Below are 17742 nucleotides of genomic sequence, written 5' to 3' on the forward strand. Positions count from 1 at the left end.
TTCCAGCTTCTAGTCAAAATTGTGACCAAAAATTGTTTGGCAAACCTGTTCGTTTCAAATGGTTATCGTCTTGCCTTGGATAGTATTTGGTTGTGCTGTGGGGACTGGATGGCTGTTTACTTACTGTGTGCATGATGTGAAAGAAAAGCCAGGACACAAGTAGCCTATTCCATCACTTACGACTGTTGCATTCACTGTTCAAGATCACTGACGTGTGAACTAGATTCAGGTTCATTTAAGAATAAAATTTAGTCTCTGAATACATACAGAACAGTAGTTTTTGTCTAAATTTTGGTATTTGATTATGCATGCCTCATCTAAAGAAATAAATTTAATTTCTAGATGCTGATAAGTACTATAGGTTAATATTTTTTTCCAGATAGGTAGTCTGTGTAGTTCAGGGGTGTTTTTAATAAGGGGATGACAAATATGATTTATTAGATGGATATGGACTGAGACTGCAGTATATTGTGAGCTGTTTAAAAAGAAGTGGAGAAGCATTAGGTTTCATGCGTTGTGAACTGTCTTTGTTTTTTCAGTTACTTTAAGGTGCAGGATCCAAGATGTAAGCATGTGCGGATACAAGCAGATAATAACTACCTGTTCTTTTTTGCAAACATAGTTAAAAAAGAAGTTTGCCAGAAAAAGCTGCTGACAGTTTTCTTTGGGTTTCTTTGAGTGTTTTTTGTGTGTTTAGTTTTAAATACTCTCCTCCTCTTTTCATCTCCTTACAATTTTGTTTTGTTTCAATTGTGTGTTTTGAGGTTTTTTTCTTGTCATTAGAGGTTAGCATCTGCCAAGTCATTAGTTTCTTTGTTACTTATTCCTACAGCTAATGTTTTACTCTGAGTTGCATTACCTCCTGTATCTTTTTCCATGAATGATCATCTGTGATTTTCACCTGCATGCTTTATTTACTCCTTTTATTCTGTTCTTCCTCCTTCCAGGAACTCCATTTCTTATCACTGCATTGGTGTCAGGGCATCTCCACTCTCCATTCTTTTCTTCCAAAGGCATATGAACTATTAGTGTAAGAGAAATTTCTGGTTAAATCTAGATGCTTTAAAATTGAACTATTTAACTTTGCTTTTGATGGCATTTTGAGAGATAAATTGCAAATTTTCTTCTTAAATCAGAGCTGGTATGATGCTGCTATGATGATTTTTCCCTCCTCCTCCCACAGCATGGGTTCTTACAAGCCTGTGCGTTTTTTTATGACTTCTGCCTTTTATTTTCAGGATTCAGACCCCTCAAAAGAAACTTCACGGAACTCCAGTATACACACAGTCAAAAACCAGAGTTCGATGGACAATACCTCAAAAGCAACACAATTGCTTTCCAACAGTACAACAATTGCTGAAGCCGTTAACAGTCTTAAGATGCATGTTACAATTCTCAATTTATTCACGTGGATTGTGCTGCTCAACTTGCCATCTTTAATTTATTGGTTAAAAAATCTCAGGTAACTTCCTAAATTGCCAGTAAGGTGTAAGAAAATAATATGAACCTTTAAAGACAATAAAAATTGCAAAGGATTGACTCTTTTTATTATTAGCTATCTCATGGTATCAAACACTTCTGTTAATTTTAATCATTTTTTCTATGCAATCTGGTTTATGTTATGGTATAAGTAGATGTTAAATGAATCAGTGATGTCCTGATGGAAATAATGATTCAGAAAGGGTTTAAAATCAGGCCGTGATGCCATGTACATTTCATGTATGTTTGTTGTTGTCAGCACGTGCTTATTCCCAACTTGGATTTTATTTGGTAGCCTAGTTTAGAAGTAATATGCTTTTTAAACCGTTTTTTGCAGGTACAGTGTTAGACTTGATCCCGATCCATGTAGATCTACAGCTATTATCCTTGTATGCATTTTAGAAATTCTCATGAATTCAAGTACTTCTGAAGTGAAATCAAGGTACTGTAGCCTAATTCCCAGTTTTTGTTTTCCTACTTCTTTCTTACTACCTCCATTTGTGTGGTAAAACTTAATTTATGCTGCAAAGATGTGTAATTGTTCTGTCTACATAGATTCATAAAGTCGTATGGTTAAATCTTAAATGCAAATTACCTGTAGTTCAGCCAAGTGGAGAAAATCACTGGTATTTACCACGTGGATTTAAATGAAGTATTTACTATCTAAACAATCAGTTGCATAAAGACTTCTTTAACTGGGAGTCTTTCATTCACAATTCATTGAATCGTTACAAATGTTACAGAATCCTAATATGTTTAGCAATTACTATCAGAAGTTACAAGGAAAAGTGAATTCTAAACTGAATTCTAAACCATTATAGCTTATATTCTTGCCATTCCCCCTTACGGGCACAATTGTGGACACGTAACTTGCTTTCTACTGGATTAAGAAGTTTTGAGCACTTGGTTTTGCTGACAGGTAGAGCATTTCTGGTTCAGATAGAAAATTAGTGCCTCATGAAAGACAACGAATAATAACCAATGTACTTTATCCCCTTGGCTGGTACTTGTTAATTCAAATGATCTAAACATCTTCCGTGTTACAGAGAACTTATTTCTAAATTAATATAAGAATATTTTAAAATTACATTTTATTAGCCTTTTGAAATTACTCTTGCTTATGCATCAGTTGTTATTGCCTATTACACCTATTTGTTCAGTTTTAGAAATGAACAAATCTGTGAAATCTATAAATTATTTTTCCAAAGAAAGTGAAATATGGTATTTGTATATCTTCTGCATGTATGGCTACAAAAATGGCAATTTTTTCTTTATATTCTTACAGTAAACTCTTGAAGATCGCAGCCAAAGTTCCACTCCCTTTGTCAGTTGCAATGTTGGCCTTTGGACGAATGCATTTATACAAAGTACCACACTTTGTAACCTTTTCTTTTCTTTTACATGTGCTGTGTTGTATTGTGTAACGTTCGTTATACATAGGAAGAACAGCGCAGCCTAGAAATTTAACACTGGAGATGGGCAAATTTCAACGAAGAAATGCCTAGATTAATATCATCAGTAGTTTACATTATGTGGGAAAGAGGACGGAACTGTGAATACTTTATGAAAAGTTCATGGTTCTGTTCATGTTGCTTAGAAAGCTTTTCGTGGTGTGAAAATGTTCACATGACTGTGAAAATTAAGTGAATTTACTATGTGTGTGTGTAAGCACATAAATCATATTAGTGTAACATCTCAATACTCTTGTTTGCCTTGTAGACACTTTGATATTTCACTACAGTTCTTTGTTGAAACAAGACTTTTTTTACTCACTATGCCATACAGTGCATATGTTACGAACCTGCATCTTTTGCAGGTCTAAATTATGCTGGTTAAAACTCAATACATTTCAAGCACACTGTGACTATCACAAAAACTACACAGCCAAGTATACTTTTAATCATTTTATGCTACATTTAAAAGCTGCCACAGTTGTGTCTAGACAAACTAGAATGTACTGCTTCTATAGAACTGTTATTTCTATCAAATCATTTGTTCAATCAGTGTGAGTTGAACATTTGTGAGATTATTGAAAGTCTTATACATTTTACTTTTTGTGAGAGTGAGCAAACAACAATATTCTGTGTAGCTTCCTATTCAGGAAGGATACCAGCAGATTCAGAAACAATTTGCTGTAATGTTGTTTTAAAACATTGCCGGTTTTCTCTGGAATTTTGTCAATCCTGAAATTACTCCTTGGACCTTGTCCGTATGTAGAAGCTAGCAAATGTTGAGGTATAGTTTGAATTTACAGTGCAGTTGCTGTACCGCTCTGTTTCAAAGTAGACAAGGCAGGTTTTTTTTTTTCCTATTGTAAATGGAGAATCAGCTGTCTCATAAGAAATGTCCATACATGAAATTAATATGGAATAGTTACAACACTGTAAATTCAAGCCCTGCCATAAAGTTATAACTTCCTTATGCAGACAAGCCCTTAGTAATACTGGGAAATACTGACCCTAATTATTAGCTCTGTATAAAGTATTATCTTAGTGCCTAGATGCTACAGTGACTGCCATTTATAACGAAGCCTAAAATAGCTATGTGTAAGGAATTCTGTCCCCTGGGTATGTCTTTTGCCTACAGAAGAAATCTTGGTAGCCATTAGGTTGAAATGATGTACTGATTCTGTGTAGAGATGAGGCTACTTGTCTCTGTGTTAGCTGTCTCCACTCTGTCCAAGATACCTGTTATCGTCATATGGAAATACTAGACCAGCTCAGTCATCTTATACGAATAATAAGAGGAAATCTGCTACCTACAGTCAATCAAGTATATTCTCGATATAGTATTGCAGCCAGCCTAACCCATTAATTGTATTGTATCTCATTAATCTTGCCTAAAGTGCCTCAGTTAGATCTAGTGTGCTGTTAGGGTCAGTTTACTTGAGCTGGCTGGAAAGACTTAATTCACACAGGGATTTTCCAAAATGAAGGACAAATGTGAGGTAAGCATGTATTTTTTCTGCTTATATCCAAGTCAGCAGTTCAAGTTATCTGTAAGTCATGAAAACTGCTTTAACTGAGTAAGACTATTGTAGTTAACCAAACCACTGTCACTGTTATCAGTAATTCATTGCCTGGTATTCTAGTCTTAACCTTTTTAAAAAAAAAAGGTTAGATTATCCATAGTGTTTGTAAATCAGAAAAGGTATTTGAATAGATTATATCTTGATACTTTCTAATCAAACGTATGCTACAGTGTGTGTGTATATATATATCTTTTTTATATATATATAAAAAAGATAATTTGTTAATTTGTGTGTCTAAATATACTTGTAGCTAAATCCACCAGTTCGTTTAACTTAAAAAATTGCTGTTCACATATAGAAGAATAGTTTTTGTACTTTCAAATGGCTGTGATTGAAAGATGGTGGCAGAACTGCATTGGGGCTTTCCAAAGGGCATCCCTGAAATGTGCAGGATCTGATTTCTGTGGAAGAAATTTTCCTTGGCCTTCATGGTTCTTTTGGCTTACTACTGTATTTAACTTCTGATTTTGTTTTGCCACTTTAATGGGCTCTTTATGCACAAATCCGTTTGTTGGAGCTGTTGGTGGAATAAAATAATAATCAGAACAGGGAGAGCAAACAGTCTCTGCATGTAGTAGCTTTGATAGCTTCCAAAATCTGCCACAATGTGAAATTTACTGAATTAAAGCAGCATAGAATGACACCAATTTTTTCCTTTAATGATGTTTTTAAAGCTGTGAATCGTATTGATAGTTGTTATCACTTTTCATTAAATGGGTTACAGAATCGTGCATAGATTCCTACCTGATTTTCAGGTTGGATGTAGGAATAGATACAACCCTGAGTCTTGAGATCCCAGATGACAGAATTTATCTCATGTCCCTCAATGCTCCCTTTATTCAGAGATGTTTCAGAGACGGTTTACCTTCACAAGGGGAAGGGGGGAAGTCTTACTGCTCTTTTTGGATTTAATGCATTCTGTGTCATTTGTTAGATGAAAACTGCACTGAGATGTGCGTCTGAATTTTGCAGTGATTGTGGACTATGTAACTTCAACTGTTTGAGAGATTAGGTGTCTAATCCCAACTAGATTTTCTATATAATCAATGGAGGGGGGGATAGGATTAGACCAATTCATCCTATTCTGAGAGAGGATGAATTATCCTACTTGCCGTCCTGATATGAGAGTCTAAATTCTGTTATATGAATCTAGTTCTGCCACTGTTCACAATTATAATCTCAGCGAAAACTTAGCGTAATTAAATATAAATACTTTTAATCACATGTAGAAGGATGTGTTATATTACTGAAATATCCTTTATTATGAGTAGGCTGCATTTATAAACCAGCTTTTGGCAAATATATTGTAATGTCTTGTAGTACCTTTAACTAAATTAAAATTCCAGTTTATTCTTCAAATTTTAGATTATCTAGACTGTGTAGGAGAAGATCTAGACACAAATTAACTTGTAATGGATTAGACCTTTGCTCTGTAACGGAAGATTTGTATTTACATCCAGACCCAAATTCTGTTGCTCTCTCCTTTTCAGACGTTGAGGTATTAATTTTGCAAAACCACTGTTCTTCATCTATGTGGATGTTAACCACATTTAGATGGAGATTATACCACATAATCAAGCATTTAGGTTGAGATCAAGCAACCATTTTTTGGCTTGTACCTCAGGATGCATTCAAAACAAGAACTATTTGTGTGGCTCTCTTCTAATTTATTTTTTTTATAAGCTATCAGAAATGGAATAAAAAAACAGGGTAAGAACCTAGAGTACCAAATGTCACTAATTTTAGGTACAGCATATATGTATAGCAGAATCTTTCTTTGGCAGGGGGAGATTTAATGAGAAGCTTTTAATAAAATCTCCATACCCTGAATTGCTCTTGAAGTCTATAATCTTTTCTGGTTGATACAAGCAAACATGCCTCTCGTAGTCTTACCACGCTGCAATCATAGTAGCTACACCTGTAGCTATCAGTTCATAAAAGGTCTATATTTGTCTGATAAGGAAAAACTGTTACCTCTTAACTGGAATTACCAAATTCACCTTGAAACTTGAATGAATGAATGTTGTCCAAAGGTGGTATTTTCAGTTTTGATTTAAAAGCTGGTTGCAGTATGTCATGTTTCAGTGTCCTGTTAAAAGGGGGATTGTTTTTTGGGTTTTGGTTAAGGGTTTGTTTGTTTTGTTTAAAAAAAAAAAAATAGCAGTAACTGGAATTTAAGTTAATATTTCTAATATTTAGAGTTCTGCTCTGATTTTTGTATTGTGAGCTGATACATGTAGCAATTCATTCCAAATTATTAATTTGCTAAGTTTTAAAACAAGCAAACAAATAACACACCAAAACCCTAAACAATGTAGTAGTAATATATTGTAGAAGACATAGAGACTGCCTGTATGTCTAAGTGAACTTTTCAACTATAACCTAATTGGGCTACCTTTAAGGTCAGTGTTTAAAAAAATAAAATGTATTGATACTTTAAAAAAACCAAAAAGTATTGTTGCATATGTTGCTATTTGATACGAAGTCTAATTTTCCATGTGTTTGCCAATAACAAGGTTATGAACCTGTTACTTGACTTTTTTCTTAAATCTTACACATCTGCTTCTAAGCTTTGACAGGACGATATAAAGTCAATTAGTGCCTGTGAACATCCGAGAAGCTTTCATTTGATCAGGTTTATTTCAATACAGCCACGTGCGTGTTTAGGCATTTGTCTAATACTGAGAAAAAAGCAGCCACTTACAGACCTTCAATACTCTGGGTTAGTGAAAATGGTTTTGGAAGCAGTTAGAGTGTCTGTACAACAATTGTGCTGGTGTTTAAAGTCACTAAGCTACTAGACAGTTGTTAGCTGTACAACAGACTAAGTTCTTAATGCTTATCTTCCATTTTGTGATGAATGTTAGTTACTTCATTTACAGCTTTGATATTTACATCTCTCTCTTCTGGGAAATAATCTAGTTAGCTTTTATAAGCACTTAGCACTGTACTGCAAAAGGTTTTAAAACTTTTCATTGCCATTCCTTTAGGGGAGACGTACTTTTGTCACCAAAGCTACATGCTGCTTTTATATACCTTTGGAAATATGTGCCAGTGAATGACAATTGAGAACAGATTCATTTTTAGTAAAATCATCAGTAAAATAGGTTTTCTACCTTTTTTAGACATAGAATTTCAAGCTAGTATTCATAAAAGAATCCTTAAAGTATCTAAAAGTTTATTTGAAAATCTTTTGCAAATATTGTATTTTCTGATGGATATTCTTATTTATGGAAGAATGTATTCAAAGCTTTTAATCAGCTCGTTTATCTTAAAGCTTAAATAAAATCTATAAATTTCATCCTGTTAATAATAAACATTACTGCTTTTAAAAATAAATTTTAAGCATTTAAGGAGAAAATTCTATAGCTGTTACGCAAATCTGCCCAGCACCTCAATTTTTCAGGTATCTAAGCACATAACTGCCTCAAATATGTGCTTGTTGCCTTGTAGCATGAAAACCTGAGTCAGAGCTGGGATGTCTTGATTCTAATTTTGCTTAAGACTTAGGGTCTCATTCTGCATTCTTAAATGCAGACAGATTTTGCTACTCATGCTGTCATAAACAAATCTTGCAAGCATGGTCTCTCTACGGTTATTGGCAGGTTGTGGTCTAGATTCTGTAGGAATCTGGCATCAGAGCTAATTTTGTGTCTGTGAAAGTCAGGAATGGCGCACACAAATTTGTTATTTTGCGGCACATCATTCCAGTTCCTCCTTCCATATGCAGTTTCCTTGGTTTGCGGTATCCTTCTGCTGTAGTACAAAACATGATGTCCACAGTAAGAGTAGGCACCATGCCTGACCTAGTGAAGATACACAGCAGCTGTCCTGTAGACTGTTTTTCTACTGAAGTTTTGCATGTTTGTTGAAATACCAGCAAAGACTTTTTTTTTTTCCCTACAATTTAAATAATTTCAGGGTATATATATTAAGTATCAAATGTGCAAATGTGTTGATGTATAATTTTATAAAATGGTAAGTGCACTATTTTGGGATCAATTCAGGCTTCAGTATTTTCCACTTACGTTACTTTGAGTGTGAAAACAGTATTTGAGACTGCAGCACCTGACAGCTGAAATATTTTACAGAAGTCTACAAGTAGTAGATGTGACAAATATAATTAGAGTGCCAGACCAAAATTGAAATGTGAAATTCCTCACTGTGACTTTTAACTTGTAGCTTTCTAGAGCAAAAAAAATACTGTGCCTTAAACCAGTTAATGAATACACTCTAACTGTAGCCTGGGGACTTCTGTAGCCTTATATTTGATTTTTGGAGTTGACCAAAAATGTTTGTGTGGATCATACTGAAACTTGATTTGGGGAAAATACTTCTAAAAACATTATTTTGACCCCTTTTTACTACACTTACAGAAAAAATGAAGATTTGTAACAAGTACAGTATGTTTGTGATTTGGAATCACACCAGCTGAAGTTGCAAAGCTTTAGCTGACCTTATTTTCTCAAGTCTTTCTATTGTGACCGAAAGAAAAATAAGGAAGGAAAACTAGTCTGAGATATCTGTCTCAACTTCAAAGCCCGTGTGTCAAATTATTTTTTTTTTAATTTTGTTCTTTAGTTTCTTCAAAATAAAAAATTCCTCCAATTGTAGTTTAAGCAAAATACTATATTTAAGGCATTGTGTATCAAGGTCTACACCAGTGTGAGAAGAAAACTAGAAGGTGGTTTCTTGGGGAGGGTAGGGTGGGGTTGATTTGTTGTTTTAAAACTCCAGAAGTTTGAATAACAAATTTCACTTTTTAGGGAAAATATTCATATACAAAACCCTGAAAAGGTGGGGGTGGGGTAGTTTATACATTCTGTTCTTCTCAAACCATTAAAGAAAGTCAGAAATAGTTAAAATCTTAAAATTTGATATAGTAAAAGGCTTTCTTATGTTTTTTTTTTTTTAATATAGAGAACTCGGGAAAAGCCACCACTGGCTTTCCTTATGTGTCTCTATAGGATTCTTCGTATGTTTTGAACACAACCTCCCAAATTCTGCCTTTTTTTAATTCCCCGGTATTAGAACTACATAACACCGGATCTTTATTCAAGATGCCATATCTCAAAGTTTATCATTAGACCGTGGGTATTTAGATACACACACAAAATGATGGCATGTCAGCTGATCACCATAATTGTTTGAAGCAATATAAGTCAAAGTTATTAACCATCTTTTATTGAGAACCAATAACTTGTACCTGGCTGCCACAATGCTGCTGGCGCTGCGGCACAACAGATAACATGCAATTTTTGTACCTTCCATGCAACTTCCTGTGCTAGTTTAGGACTTCTAAACCCCTCGTTCCAGTCACATAACTTTCTTCTTTCTTTTGTGATGGTGTTTTTTCAGTAATCCTAGTCATTGTTGATTTCCTGGCTACAGGAATATTCTAGCATTAAAGTCATCAAGAGGGCAGAACTACCTTTAAGAACTTTATTTAGTCTAGAATTGTGTAGGCTTACTAACTTGATTCCTTACCTTTTAATTGCTTTTCCAAGCACAAAGACAGAATAATGTTTGTCAAATTATCTATTTTGGGTAATTGTGGGGACAGGTGCTGGGGCCGGGGGGGAGGATACTGTTGGTTGGTTGGTTGGTTGCTTTCATTAAAGGACTTAGAACTTTGAAGAACATATACGTCATATTTGGAAAAAGCTATTTCTTCACAAGCAACCTGTCTTACATGTTTTTAACTCTTCCTCTGTTTTGAGTTCTTACGTAGCTCGTGTAAACCTGGTGGTTTAGATGGAGCTAACTCTTAATAGTTACAGGTTTCTAGAGATGTTAATAGAGTCCTATCTATAAATGTTTCAATAATGCTATAATAAATTATTGTGCTTATTAAAATGTTTATAACAGAATTCTCAGATACAGTTCATGCAATGTGTGATACTTTGGTAAAGTCTTGTGAGATGCTGAGAAAGCCTTGGAGAATAGGTATCTTCAGCTAATGCTGAAATTGCTAAAAGCTGAAATCTCAAATTTTTGAAAAACTGTCTTTTAGATGCTGGTACTTTTTTGTTGCAATTGATGGAAACTTGTATGGGAGCTACGCGGGGATGTTTGTCTTTTGTTTGACAGTTTCCCTGTCCGCAGTGTATACTTCACTTTTTTTTTTTTTAACCTAAGTGTGCATGACTTAGTGCACTGTATAGCATATGGTCTGCTAAACAAGCACTTCTGTATATTTTTGTATGGTGTTCTAACACGGTTGCATTAGTAAAAATGGTTGTAATTCACAAAAAGTGCCACTTACCAGTCATACTGTGTAGCATGTGGTGAATGTTACCCGTACTTCTGTTGTACAAATGTGCAAATGAGTGTTGTGATAAACATTTGCCTTTAGTCTTTGCTCAGGTACTCATGTGGAGCAGTTTCGCGCTTTTCCTTCTAACTTGTAATACTTGGGGTTCTAACCAGAAAATAAAAACAGTGGAAAAAAAGCATTGTGGTTAGAGCAGTACTTCAGGTAACAGACACTTTTTTCACATCTTGAGTAGAAAACAATAAAGATCATACCTGATGAAACTTGTCTCAATATCTTATCTCATGCACCTTAGGCTGTTACATATGCCTTGTCATCGAAATGCAATAAAATGGAAAATGTTTGATGAATAATATAGTTTATATAAAACATTACATGTATAAAACTTGTTCTACAGCTAAACTAATTAGTTTTAAATTTGCCTTTTGTTCCAGAACAAGATTTTTACCTTTTTGAAGTAACTTGCATGAAACTGAACATGCAAAGCTATGAGCATTTTCAGCTTCGGTGCAATTTAATTCAAATATATATGAATATTACTGTGCCATAAAGGCTATATAATTAGTATAGCCCCTTTCAAAAGATTGGATTTACTGAAGATGTGTGTCTATAGACATAACTTGTCAAGAAAAACCTAGTGCTTAAATTTGGCTGCATTCAAAAGGCAGAACACTAACATCTGTCTTGGAAAGTATTTGTTAAATTACATACTGTTCTCAAAGGAGGATGCAATTTTGTCTAATCAGTGTAACCATACTAATAGCATTTTAATATGAATATGTTCCACTTATATTTGACTTTCACTGAAGGAAAGAGATATAATGAAATTCTTTTAAAAAGAACCAAAAAACAAAACAAACAAAAAAAAAACCCCACAACCAAAAAACTTTGGGCAAAAATACCACAACTACCGCAATCCCCACATTAAAATGGGCACTAAGTCTAAAGAGACTTTTAGCTCAAACAATTTCTCAGACTCTTTTAGCTCGGAAAGCAACAATACAAGTTTGTAGGGTTTTTTAAAGACAGCTCACAGAGAAATACATGCTAATTCACTCCCTTGCATATCTGCATACTTCATCAGTCAGCCAAACTGCCTAAATTCTGTTAGGGGGTAACATAATAGTCCAACAGTAATAAAGCTTGTTTCAAACTACAGATGACTTTGGTATGTTTTATTATCTGAATATACTGCATATCCCCAAGGTTTTTCTTTCTGAATAAATTAAGTGCATGAAAGAATTGGGGGTGGGGGCGAAGACAGAAGAAAACTGCCTGTTGTTCTGGCTTTTTTTTTTTTTCCTCTAGAGGAACGTATTCCCACTGCTGGTTGATTTAGAAGGTAAATTATACACAAAATAAAACTGGAAATAAGTAATTACCTAGAAAATAAACAAAGAAAGTTCTCCTGTACCGGGGGCCACCTTTTTACAAGCTCTTCCATTGCTACTGTTGTTCTGGTTCTTGATGAGTCCACTATCTGGAAGTTGTCTATTAAAAAAAGTAATTTATGAATTTTGATGGATTTTTATTTTTTGATGAATTTTTTTATTCCAAGTCTAGAAAAATATGCAAGCTGGATATGTTGACTTTTATTCGTATTTGTTACGGCAGTCATGGAAACAACACTGCTATGATTTTGTTCACTGTTTTACTAATGGCGTTTGGATATCCACAGCTTAGTCTGCCTGGAAGGGCGGTGTTAGGTTTTTGTTTTGCTTTCAAAATTTAAACCAAAGAAAGCTGTAAAGCTTCTAGTCAGAAATAAACATCTATAATTTGGGGTAAGATAATGGCCAAAAATCTATAGTTTTAACATGTCTATTTAGAGGTATATTTTATGTGATACTAACTAAAGTATCGTCTAAATAGTGGAGAGAACAGTATAATGAAATTATAAGCAAAAAAAATTCAAGCAGCTTTGAGATGAAGGATGCTATGAAATAAGGCGAAGGTAAATTAGCATAGTTGTCCTTGCAGTCTTTGTCTTAGTTTCTAGTCTGACAGGAGGATATTGACTGCCGATAAAATCAGGGTAGGAAAGCAGCACTTTCATTAAAATGATGTGCCTTTGGATCTTGAAACAGACCTTACTCTTCCCTTTCCAGCATCAAGAAAATGATCCCTATCTCTTGAAAACCATCCAAACAGCTGTAATTATCTGTTAGTCAGCATTCTAAGACATGGCTAATTACTTTTAATTAAAAGTAATATTTTGATACAGCTCTGGTCTCTCTGCTGGGAATTGTTTTAAACTTATTATATGCTTACCACCAATTTTCTGCAATATGGCTTAGGGAGGAGGAATTTGCACTGCACTGTTCGATAGCAACAGGTCTTAAGAGTATTAAGGATGAAATTCTCAAGGGTCTTTATGTCATGGATGGAAATGGAATCATTACTGTATTTTTGAACTCCTGCTAACGTCATTGACACCCACCTGCAGTCCACTAGAAATATAAGTGCCGAGATCAGTTTGTTCACAGATTACAAGGAGACTAACCAAGAAGGGGCAAGCCAGAGCCAAATTCACTGGTAAGCTTTATTTTAAAGAGCATGAAAGGGAGGTGGCATGTTGGGTTTTGTTTTGTTTTGTTTTTTTCTTGAATCAAGTTGTGAAATGAGTCTCTAGTATATTATACCAGACTGTATTATTGCCCCTACTAATACATGTAACACATTTTTGTTTCATGCGGTTTTAGAAATTGAGCTATTTGGGTCTCAGGCCGTATTTTTGCATTCTCCGTGGAGCACATAAATATCTGATGCTGTGACTAATCAGCCAATGAAAATGGATGTGTGTAATAACGAATGTAAACTTACAAATGTAAATATTTTGTGTTAAATGTCATACTACTCCTTATTGAAAAGAGAATCAAGTGTCTAGAAATAGCTTCGGTATGGGAAGCACTTCTTTAGAATAATTTGTTCTGCCTAGTACCTTAATGTAAACCGAAGAAGTCGATAGCACACAGATGTAATCTGCAGCAGGCACGTTTTTCTTGCCATGGATAAATTATTTTCAGCACTCCACTGGATTGTCATGCTTGCTCTATTTATTACCAGTGACGGCTCTGTAGGACTTAAGGAGTCTGGTTCATTGTCCTTCTTACAGGTAGTCTGTTATCTCTTCAGCATGTGGAAAGTGGTGCTCCTGGGTCTCTGTACAGCATTGGCTGTGAGGGGATTGGCAAAGGGTGCTCCTTTCCAACCAGAAGAAAAGTGGAAACCTCTAGATAACCCTAGAAACAGAGACCTGGTAAGAAAATACTGCAAGAACAATAGCCTAAGTTTTATGTGGGTTTTGTGTTTTCCATCATGAGAATTTTTATCTTCTAAATTGAAAGGTAAGAGGGGCCCATTAAATGTAGTGTTAGTAACTGTGCACTTTGTATAGTCAATAACCACAACTGGATGAGCGTTCTTCAGTCAAGATGTACCCTTTAACTGAAGAGACATTCTCGGCGTGTAGTAGCGCACAAAAAAACCTTCCTTGCATCTCCATCCAGCAGCTTTAGCTTTTAAAACTGTATATTGATTATACAATCACTCGTTCTGTGAAACAGAAGAGGAATGATTATTATGTTTCTCCCAAATGTGTACTTTGTTAATTGCATGTTGTCTCATCTTCTGGAAGTAGAAATAAGTTTGCATCTGACACATTGTCGTGAATAGTGACTAAAGATCTGAAAGTTAATTACAGCTAAAAAAATATCATTAAGGGAAAGGTTTGCAAGATCTTGTAAGGAATTTGTGAAGGAAAAATAATCAGTTTCCCACAATTTTTTCCTCACCGTTTTAAGCATTAATTTCTACTTTTAAGTGGTCTAAGGGGCCTGTTGAAATCAATTGCCCCCTGTTGCTAACGCTTGCAGAACATTTCTCTTAGAGAAATGTGCAACAGAACCGTACTGTTTGCTCTCAGCAAGGGTCTTGCTGTGCCTGTTTTATAAGGGATACAGTTTGAATCTTCTGTGGTTCGGTGGGGAGCACAGATGATCAGTAAACAGTTGGGGGCCTTTGGACACCACGTAGGGTGTACAAGCCGTGGGCAGAGTGGACACGCCTGAATTATATTGCCTGTATTGTACCAGTTTATGATCAAAATAGAGGATTTCATCCCACATAGGAACAAATATTACATCTACTTTGTGCCGGTAGAAATAATTAATCTCTGTTGGGCATGCTCTATTTTCATCTATGAAATATGTTCAGTTTTTCAGAACACTCCAGGCTTATTTTTCGGGCAGGGGTCTTGATCTCAGAAAATTCCCAGCTACTTTCACTGTGAACAATGAAGGACCAAGGCCTGTCATGTTCTACTCGGATCCTATTGCTTCTGCATTTGCAGATTATGAAGAAAGAAGAAATTCTTTTCCAAATTATTTCAAAGGCTGAAAGATGCTGCTGACCAAGGTAAAAGAGGATGCCTTTTCCTCTAACGTTGTTACGTGTAACCAAGTGAAAGATTTGGATTCAAGTGATTCTCAGTTCTGCCTGAAGTCTAAACCAACTTATTTTTCAGAGGAAATTAAAAAATTTAGCACCTTAACTCTTGCCTGAAGTTGGTGTAAAATTGTTGAGGATTTATGAGGTATTCACGACTTTGGTAAAATAACACATGGTGCTTGTGCAGACTTATATAGGCCATGCTTTTTTTTTCCTTCTTTTTCTCTATTTTTTCATGTGGAGAAGAATTCTGAAAATGTACAGATAATAGAGAATGCAGGTTTTATTTAAGTAATTGATATCAGTAAAACTATAAATTGAGACTGATTTCCTGTGATACATGTATATAAGGAAAGTTAATTTAGGCATAAGATACTATACTGATAAAGCATACATCACCTTTTACATCTTTCTCCATTCATGCCATTTTCCTTATTTCTACCACTAAAACTGAAGGCTGAATAAAATAATTGCAAACTTATTCACATCGCTCCATAAATATGAAATAAAACTGAAGTGGGTCAAACTTGCGTTAGTAATTAATCCAGCCTCAATTTATAGCAAGTACTTTTCAGCTGTTTTATCTATGCATAACCATACTCTGTAACAAATAAATCCTTTCGTACCTCATTTTGAGAGTCAGTGAATATTGGCAGTTCTGAGGAAAGGTAAATAATTTTCTCACATTTTACAAATAGGTGAAGATTTCAGTAAGATTTGAATCTAAGCATTTTGGTGATCTACCCAGTGTCTTAAGAGATTCATTTGTAATCAATATTCAGTTTAGGATTTTTAGCTCTGTCCTGCTCTCTGCCTGCATAAGCGCATCTCCTACTGTAATCAAAAGCACAGCTCCACTATTCTTATTATGAACAATAAAGACGACTGCACTCAAATTTTAATACTAAGTTCTCTTTTTGCCGAGTTTGTGTGTTAGGAAAAAAAATGCACCACACTGAGTATTGTGCGTGACAAATAAATTAGAATGGACTTTAGAAGGGATGCTGTAGCTCTACTGTAAGTTACAGCAACGGTGAGATGCTGTAACTGGTGGAAGTAATTTGTCCTGCGTAATTCAGGACGATCAGGGTAGTTCTCTTCAGTGTTCAGAATTATTTTTGGAAAATGGGGTATTTCAGCCAGTGTTACCGGGGCTTGGCTTGGATCTTACCCTGGTTGCCTATAAATATTTCTATATTTGTCTCTCATCTTTTTATTATTATTTTTTTTCCTTCTCTTTTTTTCAGGCATTAACATTTGAACTTCATGCGGAGTGGTAACCACCTCAGCAAAATATTACTGCTTTGACTTTTTAACTGTTACTTGGCAACTTAAAATTTTCCTCACTGTCACAGTTTTTACCTATGGAACCTGATGCCGTGCTGTACTCAGCACGTTTGCTGCCTATTGACAAACGTGTCACGTTTGGCTATTACAATTTGCTTTGCAGAACTGTGTTTGTTTAAATATGAATAAATGACGAGTGCAACGGAGTGCTTTTAACTACTGCTACCTGTCTGTGTTCAAAATTGGTAAATAAATGTTACCTTTCAGTTTATTGGAGCTAGAGGTCATAAACTGTTTTGCAGTGATTATTTTTTTTCCCCTCGCTACTCTTTTGTCAGCGGCCCTCTAGTTTTTGGGAGGCAGGAGGGAATGGGGCCGTACCTGCCCCTGGGCCCCGATGGCCGCTTGTGCCTCACCCCCGCCCCTCTCACCCCTTCCTCGCCGTGCCCTGCTCAATAAATCACCCACGCCTTAACCCTACACGTATATGAAGTGAAGAAACCCTTCTCGTGTAAAAATAACACCTATTTCTGAGGCAATAAAAGATGATCTAACATCTTAATGGTGAGGAGCTGCCCTCCTGCTTCCTGCCCTCCAGCCTCCGAGGCAGCGGGCCCCTCCTGCCGCCGCGGCTCCCCGCAGCCCCCCAGGCGGTCCTCCCCGGCCTCAGCCGCGTCCGCCTCCCCCTCCGGGGGCGCGACGCTTCTTCCCCCGCCCCAAGCCGGCGGCGCCGGGCCGGGCGGTGGCGGGGCGGAACTCAGTGTGAGGGCGCGGGGCGCGGCGGGCGCCATAGCGGAGGGACCCGCGTCCTGCCCTGAACAGGGTTCCCCTGCGCCGGCTGCGGCTGCTCCCGTTGCCGGGTGGTGCCGGTGCGATGTCGGGCTTCAGCCCGGAGCTGATCGATTACCTGGAGGGGAAGATCTCCTTCGAGGAGTTCGAGCGGCGGCGAGAGGAGCGCAAGAGCCGCGAGAAGGTGAGGCTGCCCCGCCTGGCGCCCCCCGGCCTGGCCCGGCCCTCCTTCCACGATAGCACCCGGCCGCTTCAGGAGCAGCGGGGCTTCCTCTGTGTGTGTGTGTGTGTGGAGAGGGTTACGCTAAGAGCTGCTGCACTCGGCCATGGGTTGCTGTCTAATTAATAATTTCAGTGGAAAAATTACAAGAAACTAAGTTTAATTTGTAAGGGCCGTTAGGTACCGGGTGGTAGAGCTAGTTGTTCAGGGGAG

The 17742-nt window shown here is 36.5% G+C and overlaps 2 protein-coding genes and 1 long non-coding RNA gene across 13 annotated transcripts in view; 2 read left to right on the forward strand and 1 right to left on the reverse strand.

The window, feature by feature from the left end:
• PGAP1 (post-GPI attachment to proteins inositol deacylase 1) overlaps positions 1 to 16745 on the forward strand; it is a 45398-nt gene extending 28653 nt beyond the window's left edge. The window contains exons 25-30 of one of the 2 annotated variants that reach the window (XM_063342514.1): positions 1239 to 1462; positions 1817 to 1921; positions 2765 to 2846; positions 13900 to 14043; positions 15000 to 15200; positions 16481 to 16745. In XM_063342514.1, coding sequence (XP_063198584.1) covers positions 1239 to 1462; positions 1817 to 1921; positions 2765 to 2846; positions 13900 to 14043; positions 15000 to 15182 — 738 coding nt within the window. In that variant the 3' untranslated portion in view covers positions 15183 to 15200; positions 16481 to 16745. Of the gene's footprint in view, positions 1 to 1238; positions 1463 to 1816; positions 1922 to 2764; positions 2847 to 13899; positions 14044 to 14999; positions 15201 to 16480 lie in introns of those variants that run through there. The other variant, XM_063342515.1, reaches the window with a different exon arrangement.
• On the reverse strand, positions 1 to 17522 carry LOC134519016 (uncharacterized). The gene is made up of 3 exons (XR_010072114.1): positions 17428 to 17522; positions 10776 to 12275; positions 1 to 1022 (listed from the first exon to the last, which is right to left on the reverse strand). It is a non-coding gene; the product is annotated as an uncharacterized LOC134519016 (long non-coding RNA).
• The window catches only part of GTF3C3 (general transcription factor IIIC subunit 3), a 22043-nt gene continuing 21596 nt past the window's right edge, over positions 17296 to 17742 (forward strand). For all 10 annotated transcript variants that reach the window (XR_010072108.1, XR_010072109.1, XR_010072110.1 and 7 more), the window contains exon 1: positions 17296 to 17493. Coding sequence is in view for 6 of the 10 variants with exons in the window: in XM_063342520.1 (XP_063198590.1) it covers positions 17395 to 17493 (99 nt within the window). In the remaining 4 variants the exon portion in view is untranslated. The remainder of the gene's footprint in view (positions 17494 to 17742) is intronic.

The sequence above is a fragment of the Chroicocephalus ridibundus genome, chromosome 7 (assembly GCF_963924245.1).
Source record: "Chroicocephalus ridibundus chromosome 7, bChrRid1.1, whole genome shotgun sequence".
In the NCBI taxonomy this organism is placed as follows: Eukaryota; Metazoa; Chordata; class Aves; order Charadriiformes; family Laridae; genus Chroicocephalus; species Chroicocephalus ridibundus.